Source organism: Centrocercus urophasianus, unplaced genomic scaffold, assembly GCF_019232065.1.
Source record: "Centrocercus urophasianus isolate 14NV4802_14NV808 unplaced genomic scaffold, USGS_Curo_1.0 seq_12, whole genome shotgun sequence".
NCBI lineage: Eukaryota > Metazoa > Chordata > Aves > Galliformes > Phasianidae > Centrocercus > Centrocercus urophasianus.
Window position 1 is genome coordinate 24,715,755 of NW_024884364.1, and position 12,451 is coordinate 24,728,205.

The 12,451-nt window shown below is 34.1% G+C and overlaps 1 protein-coding gene across 1 annotated transcript in view; it reads left to right on the plus strand.

The window, feature by feature from the left end:
- The window catches only part of NCAM2 (neural cell adhesion molecule 2), a 127,512-nt gene that overhangs the window by 84,577 nt on the left and 30,484 nt on the right, over positions 1 to 12,451 (plus strand). The window contains exons 12-14 of the mRNA XM_042809654.1: positions 2,055 to 2,174; positions 3,751 to 3,872; positions 10,899 to 11,079. Of these exons, the coding sequence (XP_042665588.1) occupies positions 2,055 to 2,174; positions 3,751 to 3,872; positions 10,899 to 11,079 (423 nt within the window). The remainder of the gene's footprint in view (positions 1 to 2,054; positions 2,175 to 3,750; positions 3,873 to 10,898; positions 11,080 to 12,451) is intronic.

The window sequence follows — 12,451 nt, forward strand, 5'->3', positions numbered from 1 at the left end:
GGTGAATGGAATTAAATCCAGCTGGCAACCGGTCATGAGTAGTGTTTCCCAGGAGTCAGTACTGGGGCCTGTCCTGTTTGATCTCTTTACTGATGATTTGGACAAGGAGATTGAGTGCACCGTAAGTAAGTTTGCAGAGAACGCTAAATAGGGACGAAATGTTTCTCTACCTGAGGGTAGAAATTTCTGCAGAGAGATCTGGATAGGCCCAGTTGTTGATCTATGATTTCAGCAAGTGCTGGTGAGGCTGTGCCTTGAGTACTGTGTTCAGTTTTGGGCCCTTCATTACAAGAAAGACATCGAGGCCCTAAAGCATGTCCAGAGAAGGTCAACGAAGCCAGAGAGGGGTCTGGAACACAAGTCTTATGGAGAGCAACTGAGAGAATTGAGGTTGTTCAGTCTGCAGAAGAGGAGGCTCGAGGTAGACATCCTTGCTCTCTACAACTTCCTGAAAGGAGCTTGTAAGAAGGTGGAGGTCAACCTCTTTTCTCAGGTAATTGGTGATAGGACTAGAGGGAATGGCCTGAAGTTGCACCAGGGGAAGTTCAGGTTGGACATTAGGAAAAAAAATGTGTGATAGAGTGATTAGACACTGAAACAGGCTGCCCAGGGAGGTGGTGGAGTCACTATCCATGAAGGCGTTTAAGAACCCTGTGGATGTGGCACTGAGGGACATGAGTGGGCATGATGGTGATAGATTGATGGTTGGGCTAAGTGATCTTAGAAGGTCTTTTCCACCCTTAATGATTTTATGATTCAACTAAAGTCCATCCCGTGTTATGTCCGTTCCTTAGAATGAATCTCATATTGTGAGAGCTCACTACAGAGCTGTTAAACAAGAGACGGTCAGTTTATGTAGAGACAACAAAAGGTGGCTTTCTTGCAATGACACGGTAATGGTCCAAGAACTCTTTGTGGATCTAAGTTTCTAGGTGCAATATTGGTATCAGTATATGTACCCTACTATGGTAATGTACAATACTGAATTCATGTAGAGGGTCCAGGAATCCAACATCCTTTTTCTGGATTTTGTTTCTGGATTTTGTGCTGTACATCATCAACTGCAGTATTTTTAGAGCTGTACAGTATTTTTTGAGCAAGATTCTGTGCCCTTTTTTCTGCTGCTGATGGCATTTCCAGGTAGATGTCTTCAGGCTATGTGAAAATCTGCTGCCAAGGCTTCAGTCTTGATTTCTGAAAGTATGGTACTTAATTGATGTACATAATACAAAATTTGGTCTTGATCTTAAAGGATTTTTTCCAACATAAATGGTTCAGTCATTCTTTGAAATTAGTTGGGGAGTGAGAAGGGGATTGTTTTGTCTTTAACGTTACAGGAAAACTCTCTTTAAGTCTGAAATTCAAACATGTTTGCTTCCCAAATCACTTTTTTTTTGTTATAATTTAATACACATTTCCATTCACCACCTGTTGAGTATCTACAGATATGCCTAATTCACTTTCAGGTCCTTAGTTGATAGCTTGGAACTCTTCCTTTGATCATCGTAAAACACCTGTCATTTTAGCTTGAACTGTCATCAGTAATTCAGCATTGATGTGCACATAGCTGCATTCAGTAGATGGAGCTGCCCAGCTTCTAAGTAGTCAAATTGGTTCTGCTGTCCAGCAAGCAGTGTAAAAAAGTAATGACTTGACAGACATATCAAGTCATGAACTGTATGAAAATGGCTTCAATAAGTGTCAGAAGACCATTGCCATACAGGATACAGATTTGTTCCTCCTGTGTTCACAGTCTGAACACAAAACAGCAAACCTTTATTAAGTTCCTTAATTATTGCCTATGTTTTCTGTATCACTGGCATTAAATTCCTCCAAAAGCATGAATTACTCAGTCACAATGTTTGTACACAAAAATGGGACTATGTAAGCAAGACAGCTAATTTTGGAACCACTGTAATTGAAATTAAACTGTCTGAAAATTGGACTCTTAGTTGCAGGTAAAGCAAGTGAATTATGAAATCACCTGGCTTTTTCTTTTTTTTTAAATGCATTACTTCATTGAATTTTCTTTCTGTATTTTTTCTTTCCTTTAGCAATGGTTGTTCTCAGCAATTTGGAACCAAATACAACGTACGAAATCAAAGTAGCTGCTGTAAATGGAAAAGGGCAAGGAGAATATAGCAAAATCGAGATATTTCAGACTTTACCTGTCCGTGAGTAATACCTGTGTGATTAAATGGAAATGTAAATACTTATATTCACTAGAATATGTTGCTTTCAGACCTGCTAATAATTTGCAGTATGATTTTCCATTGATGATATGATTTATTGACTGTTTCCTACTGTATAACACCAGTCTTCTCTACATTGTTTCTCAGAAATTGTGTTATGTTCTTCTTATCCTCTCCACTGACTAATATGAATTAACTGAAATTGGAGTATTTCTCCAGTTGTGTCCAAACAAGTCTTCGTGTTACATGCTAGAGCACAAAGCATGCAAGATACTAGGTTAAGGATTTTTTCTCATTTACACACAGAATATTACAGACATCTGTGAGAAATGAATGGGCCCTTCCCAGAGACATTCCTCCAGCAAAAAACACTGCCACAAGTTTTGCAGCTATAATACCTAAAACAAAAACTACAGACAAATAACAAGAATACGTTGTTTTAACTGTGATTACGCAGAAATGACATATGATGCAAAGACATTTCTGTGTTAGTGGTAAAATTTACTGGCAAGAAATCCTGATGTTAAGATGAACAGCTAATGAAAAATATTTTCCCCAAATTAGAAATAAAGAACAATAAAAAGAAAGTAAAAGAACAATAAAGAACAGTAAAAATGCAGCAGCTATGAAAACCACAAAATATCTGTGTTGTTTTATTATATTCCCATTGACAAGGGCTTTCTGTCCAAAACAAGTCACTTGTCAGCTTTCAAACTTTGTTTTGTTTAAAGCACATGCATATTTCAAATATATTGTATGATAAAACAGTTTGCTGTTATTCATACGGCACATTACACCTGATAGAAAAGTGATAGGATTTGACAGAAGCAACACATACATTGCCTGATAGAAAACTAGGAAAATCGCCATTGAGATTTAGATTATTCTTTTCATTAACAAGAGATAAATGCAAATATAACTAATATTATAAGTATTTTGAACTTAAAATGTACCTCTATGTGAATGGAAATTTACATATGTTTTGAGTTGGAGACAATTATGACATGTTCATTTAGGATATAAAACTTTACAATAGGCATTGCATAAAGAAATGTTAGTTGGTCTGTGAAATATTATTAGAAAAGTAATTAAAGCTATTATAACTAACTATATAACTTATAACTATTCAATTTTAAGTTTATTTTTGTCCTCCCGTTGCAGAGAAAACTTTTTGCTTTTTGGAATCTTATTCTTCATGCTCATTCTTAATATAGTCTACTTTAGAAGTATTTAACTTTGTCTTGGCACAGTTAGTGAATTAATAGCTAAGTCATTTCTGATGTAAATTACATTTGAAAATATTAAAGTCAGAAAATCTCAAAGAAACTTAGACTTTCTTGATATTATTTTGTTTCATTGTGTGAAATAATCTAGTTTAGAACATACTTCAAGCAAAACATTTAGCACACTTATAAAGGATGTTTTGCAATACTTGAAAGAATCATGCTGATTTTAAAGATTTTGATGAATAATCTTATTGGTGAACTCCCAGCTGTAATTTAAGGTTTCTGGCATTGCTTTTTTTTTTTAATTAATTTACTTTATTTTCCTTATTTAGGTGAGCCAAGCCCACCATCAATTCATGGACAGCCAGGAAGTGGAAAGAGTTTCAAACTTAGTATAACTAAACAAGATGATGGAGGTGCCCCCATTTTGGAATACATTGTCAAATACAGAAGTGTAAGTATTTCAGTGAATCAAAGTAGGTGGGATCTGCTTAGTAATATCTTTTGACATAGACAAGATTGATTATGTTATTTGAAACATTAAAAAAATGGTTTGTATAATAGAAAAAGAAAAGAAGAAAAATAATCTAAGATATAGTATAGTATGTTTTCTTTTGTGACTAGGTTACTAATGCCAGATTATTAAAAAGAAAGAAAAACAGAGAATGAAAGAAAAACACCCTGCTCCTCCTAAAGGTATAACTGAAAGTTCTTTGTAATAAGAAAACTCTTTTCTCTGTCTTGTTACGTGGTAAATAAGGAAAGCTCAGCTCTGAAAGGTGCAGTCAATCATTGAACATTAAATTACATAATTAAAAGATGTTTGACTAACAAGTTTCATGTTACAACTGTATCTGTACTGATAGATGGCATCCCAGAGATAGGATGCTGTATTCCAGTGTTCCATGTTCAGTTTAAAAGAAATTAGTTAATCTTTCTATACTCCAAGACTCAATTAAAAATATCAAAACGAAATCATTTACAAATTGCTGTGACTTATGGACTTTCAGTGTACAGATCAGTTATTTAAGACATATCATGGAGAGTTCATTGGTCTTTTGTCAACTAGAATCTCATTTGTTGGTCTCTTGTAAAATATGGCAAGTTTAGAACGCAGACTTGCTTGTAGTGTACAATTTTTTTTATGAAAAATATTCTATATTTTTTTCTATGAGAAATGAATATATTTTATATTTAAGTAGCTAAAATATAAATAAAATAGTTAAATAAATTAAATTTCTAAACGTAGCCTATTAGCCTATTAGGCTAAGTTTAGAAATGACTACACTGGAGAAGTACCTCTACAACTAGCAAAGGCAAGGAAATTAATTCAGAAGTGTTCATATTCTATTAAGTTCCTTCTATTCTTTTAGAAAGATTGTACCATACTTATCTGACCAGACCCAGTAAGAAAACATTTTAACAGAGTGTAGTCACAGATTTATGTGTCCACTTCAGGAGTCTGAAAGAGATCAGACATATAACACCAGCTATTTAAACATATTTAACAGAAAATAGAGAGGACCATATTTTGCAGAAATTAGAAAGCCTTGAGAGATCAAATGCAGAACCTGTTTTATTACTCCCAGAAAGGATAAGTCAACACCTGATTTTGCAGTATTTTGTTATGTTTCCTGATGTTTTCTATAATATAACTTTTTGATGGTTGCTCTAGGATTATCCATGTGCTAAGACTGGCATGTGAAGTGATTTCCTACATCATTTGCTAAAAAATTTACAATCTGTGTGCAGATATCGTACATACATGTGATATGAGAAATTTAATCTATTTCTGTGATTTTGGTAATTTAAATGATTTTTGGACCTATTGTGAATAACTTTGTAAACACGATTAACCCAGTGTTTTGACTAAGGTACACCACTGTAGAATAAAAGTTTGCTTTTTGTGTTTGTTATTGAAAGATAAATATACAGTTTAAGCACTAACTGAAAACATAATAGGTTACAGAAGGAGATAGCTTTTACTTGGAGCTGAAATCCATGTCTCCCTATGCTTTCAACTGAAAAAGCAGTTTGACTAAATTAAAGGTCTTCTTACAACAAAAAAAAAAGCACAGTATTTTTTTGGTGTTTTAATCAGAATGAATGGATGCTATTTAAAGTTCTAAATCATTTGTTGACTGCTTCTGTTTTGTCTTGCCCATTGGTCATATTTAATTGGCTCTCCTATAATTCTTGTCAGCCTCGTTACTAGTGCCTGGACCAGTGAATTTGCTTGCAAGTATAAAAAGCATGTTAGATAACAAGTTACATATCAGTGGATTTCTTTTTTGTGTTTCATAGCAGTTCATGTCTTATTAAGGGACGGTTCCTTCATACTTAAGTTTTGTAAAGATTTTCTTGAAACAAGGAGTAGAACAGCCATTAAGATATTGTAGAGTTATTATAGCCTGGGCTAAGAACTAAGAACTGGTAAGTTTTATTGTTCTCAAGAAATCATCTGTTTCATTCTGCCAACTCTTGCTTTCTTAAGATTAATTAATTCTTACGGGAAGATCTTGCTAACTGTGATGAGGACCCACTCAATTTCTTCTCTCATTCCCAGTTATGGCACTACTGTTTTTGGTTGGGGTACGCATGTCCAGGTGCTGGTGTTGGGCAATGGGCATTAAGCTTTATCCATGTCAATTGCTGGGGAACTGTGTGTTGGATTCGTAAATGCCTGTTATCTGTTGTGCTGCCTGCCAAGTACAGGAGTGGTAAACTAGGAGTTAGCCAGGAATGTGGAACAGATGACAGTATGGAGTTACAGTCTAAAATGAAGGGTGAGGAGATAAAGTTCACATGGAAAAAGCATTTGGGATACAAGGAGTTACTGCCACAGCAGCTTACGACTGGTGGGTGAAAAGGCACATGTCTGCAAGAGAAAGGCTACAAAGCAGCAAATGGAAGGTATTAAGCAGGATGAGAAACAGAAACCGGAAACAGCATGCCAACAAATCCTGATTGCCATAAAGGAATAGTCATTTACGCTATTCGCAGTCACAAGCAAAAGTGCATGCATGTTGCTCGAGTGGATCCTGACAGTGGAGGATATTGTGAAGCTGGACATGTTGCAGTTGTGAATTTGTGGTTGGTGCTTAATGTTCCCTGCAAATAAATGTCAGCATATTATTTTGAAGGGATCTAATCCAAGTCTTCAGTTATAAATTTGGTACCATATCTTAAATTGAATTTCATTTGTGATTAAAAGAGAAGTTTTGAAACAGGCTTCTGAGTGATTGTAAAAGGGAATTCTGTTTCTGTAGTTCAAATTGCAGAATGCCAACAGTCAGCTGAAGAAATTGTAGGAGGGGTTTCTCTTTCATTCCAAGTTTCAGTAAAAGCTTAGAATTACAATGAAGTAGTAAAAATATCCATATTTATGGTGATGTACTTTTAGGTAAAGGCAAGAAAAAAATCATATTTTGGGAACTAGTGACAGCACAAACATTTTTTTTTCCTTTAGCACACCTAATGATGTCTGGAGGATACACTACATGAGCAATTAGCTTTTGCAAGCATAAAAGCTTTTGGTAGTGTTGACCTGTTACAGTGTTCCTATTAATGCTTTGAATTTTTGTACTGGCAGTTGTATGATTTCTGATTGTATGCTTCAGTCATGTTAGATTATGTTGATGGATGACCATGTTCATTTTGTGGCCTTATGATACGTTTTGAAAAAAAACTGATAGAAGATGAATACAAATAATTTTAGAATAGAGAATTTCTCATTCACTCCTGCTATAAAACAGTTACGTGTTTTTATGTCTCAGAGTTATGCATTACCTGCCAGGTCCTTGATCTTTCTGTGCATTTTAGCACTATGTTTTCAGCCATTTTGTGCTTTGTTCAGCATTCATCTTGTATTATTACCTCTTCTAAAACATCGCCCAGACCTATAAAGTACCATCCTTAGGTATTGAATTCTTGTGAAGTCACTCCTTTGAACTGTCAGATTGTCTTCCCAGAGAATTTCTTGATCTTTTTCCTGTGTGCTTTCAAGATAGTATGGCATCTCCTGCCCTTTTTTTTGTCACAGTGACCAGCATAATAAGTCTTTCTGAGCTGAATTTACAGTGCAAACAGTTTATAGTGGATGGAAAAAAAAAGAATTGGAAGAGGTTAATTAGATTTTTTTCAAGTTTCCAGAGAAAGTAATCTTAGGCGCAGCGTAATATGACCATTAAATGGACAAATATTATTTTCTAGACTAGTGAATAGTTCAGTTCCCAAAAAAAGTGTTTGGCTTTCCTTCTACCATTGTCAGATCTGCCCTCAGTTTTGAGAAGAAATCAAGTAGATTGAAGTTATGCTGTAATTTTTTCATGCTTTTTTTTGTCAAGTAATTTAGGTGCTTAAGCTACTCCTACGTATCTTACAAATCTAGCTCTTAGATACTTAACAGAAAAATTTCATTAATTCTTATATTTAAATGCAGTATACAAGAAATAAGAAATAATTGTAATTTTTTAGTGACTTTAATCTGAGGCATTGTAGCAGGTTTGTTTCAATCAAAGATCGGGGCAGGGACGAGAGCAGTGTGAATTTAAAGTTTATGAGTAATGGCAGTGGGCAGTAAGATCTCCAGAAATTGCCAGACATTGGTCAGTCTCACAGAGACAGTGACCTTCCTTAAAAAAGTATTTTGGAATTATAAAAAAAAAACAAAATAGAAAAGAGGGAAAGTTGAACCTCGAGATTGCAGATCTGATTCCAGTGTCTGAAATATCTAGTATCTGGATTATCTAATGCATGTTGATGATAAAATTGCAAATAGTAAATAATGATTGAAGGTATTTACATTAGAGCACTCCTCAACTTAGACTTCATGATTTCAGAGTTCCTTGCATTTGTTATAAAACACCCTGCATATTTGGAGCCTCCTGTGAATTTTAAGCAATATTAATAATAGAGTAACCTAATAAAGTATAAAGTGATACTTCATAGTTCTATTTTCTGCTCCTTGAGCTACCAATTAAAGGGTCTTAGCATAGACAGGGAGATTTGTAGGAATATTTTACTGGCAAAATTTGTGTTCTCGTCCCTTTCCAATGCTACTCTAATAGTAAAATTAATCTGGACTCATTACTGATCTCCACTTTGTTAAACGTGCTTGAAAATGCATGTGAAATAGGAACTAGAATGAAGGATATTGCCATTATTCTTAGTCTTTAAGATGACTGTATTTTAGAAGACTTCCTCTTTTCACCATTCATTCTTTTTCTTTCTTTCAGCTTGTGTTTGTCTCTCTTGGTAAAACGCTTTGATGTCTGTGAGCTCAGTGCTTGGACTCTGCCTGTTTCATTTATCTCTATCTATCTAGTAGGCATCACTTTCAACTAATCTTAAGGTGTCACTTCGCTGGCATAGCACACAGATATTCTGTTATGTTTCAGCTCTTTCATTGTTCTTTGCCTTACCAAAGTGTGAAACAACTTTGCTTTGTCACCTAATGTTATGTTTGCAGAAGCAACCTCATATTTATATGAGCAGCTGGAATATTTTCCATTTTGATATCTATTTTTTTCTCCTGTGAATCTGATTTTGTTCTGAACTGCTTAGTGTGTTCACACAGCTCTGTGTGCATGCACTAAGATCACATGTGCACCCTCTAATTTGCTCTTGCTTATATTCTTTGGAAACTAGTTCTGATTTTTTCTAACTCTTCCCAAATTTCACAGATTTAAACAGCCTCTGAAATACGGCACTATGCAACAGTGCTGCTAATATAATTACTACAGAGTATTTGTACATGCATGTTTGCAATCAATATTAATTCTTAATATTTTGTCAATGTTACGCAAAAATACAGATTGAAAAATCAGTGTGATGTGAACATACGTATAGATTCAGTCAGTGGAATGTAAATATAAATGGATTCGTGCAGTAGTATGTCAGTAACTGACAGAGAAGTCATCTGTGAGGACTAATACTTTATAAGAAAATTTAAAAAAAAATGATAGAAAATACCATTTTCACTGTGCTGTGTAAACTATTTTTATTCCAGTGTCTTTACTCTTTTTTCTTGATATGTAATGTAACAACCATTCTGATGTTTTTTGTTGGTCTATGCTGCAGCCACTTACTTTCACCTTGCTGCAAATGTTCCTGAAACTTTTTTTTTTTTTTTAATTTTAATTATCTCAGTACTGTTTTGTGTTGATGAACTTGTAGAACAAAAGGTGAAGTCAGTATGGAGAATTCATCACACTCAGTGCTGATAGCAAATAAGTTATTTAAGCAGTACATATAAGGGAGTTCAGTATTTCACTCTATTTTCTGGAAGCTGAGGACGAAAAGAATAGACATGGACAACATGGTTGGGCTGTCAGCTTATCTAATTTAGATACTATTTTTTTGAACACTTCTATCATTCAAGAGCAAGATCCTTCAGTGAAGAGCCTAAATGTAAGCTACTGAAGGATGGTGGTCCATAGCAAAAAGCTGCACTTCTCTCTATTTGATTTCTTTTTTTTTTTTTCCAAAAAGCTACATCCATTGACTGCACTGCTGTGTGGGGTGGATGGCCAGGATTTGGCTCTCAGCCATGGTTTTTGTCAATGCATTGTACTTCTGTGTTTAATAGGACTGCGTGAATTCTTAATGTTACTGAAAATCCTTTGATCAAGATGGCTTACTGTTTGCCAATGCACATTATTTTATTGTTTTACCTATTAGTTATTTTCTAAATGTCATTTGTATAAAGAGTAATTTAAATATAAAATGCTTCAAAAATACTAAAAAAAGAGATTGCAAAGGTAAGTACTCCAGATTTATAAAATGCCTTTTAAGGTTGCTGCCTGAGGCCTCATTTGTTCTCTCTGTATTGGTGTCTTATAACTGTGAGAATTACTTGAACATTTTTTTCTGTATGATACCATCTGACTGATTTAAATGTATCCTCTCACTAGTGTAAACATGGTACTGCATACTTTTTTAACAATGTTTATATTTTTGCTTACAGCTTTTTTTGCAAAATGGTACTGTGGTACAATATACTGCTACAGTTAGTTTATGTATTCAGTGTGTAACTAATATATAATATAAGCACAGCTTACATTCATGAGCTATTTCTGAATATGGATTATGGTTTTGATGGGAAAGTTCTCTTTAAGAACATTTGGCAAAATAAAATTGCAACATCTTCATAAAATAAAATTTTAAAAAAATTATTCTTAACAGAATTTATACATAACTGTCCTTTTTCCTAAGTTGAAATGTGTATTTGTGTAGAAATTCAACCCAAAAGGTTGAAAAAAAGTTGCTGATAAAATCCCTACATCCACATTGTGGAATGATGAGGTATAGTCATAATCACAAAAAGCCTGGTTACTCAGAACTCCAAAATTAGATGATTCCAAAGTTTATAACCTTTGGAAATTAATTTATGTAGTTTTCTTTCTTCATGTAGTCAGGCAGTTTAGACAAATAGTACAAGAGATTTTGAGAATATAAACTAATGTTTGCATTTTTACAGAAAGATAAGGAAGACCAGTGGCTAGAGAAAAAAGTGCAGGGTAGTAGAGACCACATCATCTTAGAGCATCTTCAGTGGACCATGGGTTACGAAGTACAAATTACAGCTGCAAACAGACTGGGTTTTTCTGAACCAACGTTGTACGAATTTAGCATGCCACCGAAGCCCAACATTATTACAGGTAAGTTGATTATGGAGTGTTTTCTCTCTCTGAATTGCTCAGACTTAGTATTAACATAGTATGTTAATGTGTGTAGTTGAATGGTCTGTTAGGGTAACTGGAGTCTTTCTTAACTGACAAAGCTTGAGACTGCATACTTTGTTACCAGTAAAGAAAACTCAGTTAAAAATCCTTAAATGGGACTTTCCTTTTCTACTTTGCTCTTAGTAACGTTATTTCTAAGCACAGAACAAACGCTGAATCTTCAATTCAGATAATGACAGTTAAAAAGAAATATAATATTTAAGATGCATTTATTTCACAATTTCTAAGTTGTCTCTTACTCTATATGTGCCTGTTTTCAGTGAATTTATTTGTTAGAATTCTGTATTTCAGCCCAGCCTGCATGTGCTTTGAGGAATACACGTAACAAGGGTACTTATTTTAGTGACTGATGAGATTAAGACTTCAAGGAGGGTAATTTAGATATTGTCTTACTGATTAACAGGACTCAGTGTTAGTACAGTGAGCATGCAGCCTTCTAACTGGCCTATTTTCAAGCTTTGACATAAGTAAATACATCACTCATATTTTTAAGTGTCTAAATAGAAAGATTTAAAACTTTTTAAAGGAAAAATGAATAGGAGGTAAGAGTGAGTGATTTTCAGTAACTAATTCATGAAGTTTTAGTGCTTCTGAAGTTATATTTTGGAATAGCAATGTAAATTGTTTAATTCAGAATAAACACAAGTTGTGATAGTAATTTCTGATATTTTGTGAGTAATTTTAGTTTTTATAATGTAAACAATATGAAGCAAACGATACCTAACTTATCAATTAAATTGATGTAGAAAGTGTTGATTTGCTTCTTGATTGAGATTCAGGGCCTTTATAGGTCAGTGTACTTCTTTTTAAACTGACAGTGTTTCATGGTTGCAATCATTCAAATTAAAAATTATACTGCACAGTCAAAAAAAAAGGGAACATAAATGTGGGGAATCTGATTACTCCACGAAAATTATAATACTTACCAAATAGAAAAGTAAATAAAACCTTACTTTGGTAAAGACTTAAGTCTTTTTAGTTTTGCTCATTTGAATACCAGAATGTAACTTGTTTTGCACTGCAACTGTTCTATAACCTGTTACAATTCTTTAAATTCTTCCCTGTTATTGTAACAGCTACTGTAAATGAGAATCATGAGATTCCTGTTTAAATTGCAACATAAATAGTTTCTGGATGTTGAAGTAAAAAGTGCCTTTTTTAATTTATCCTGTGAATATAGAACATTTTTCTTTGTACATAGCTTTATAGATGTTATGGAGCTTTTTCCTTTCAGCACTCTCATAACCTCAAAATAGTTAGAAAGAAAAATCCGTTACACTACTGAACA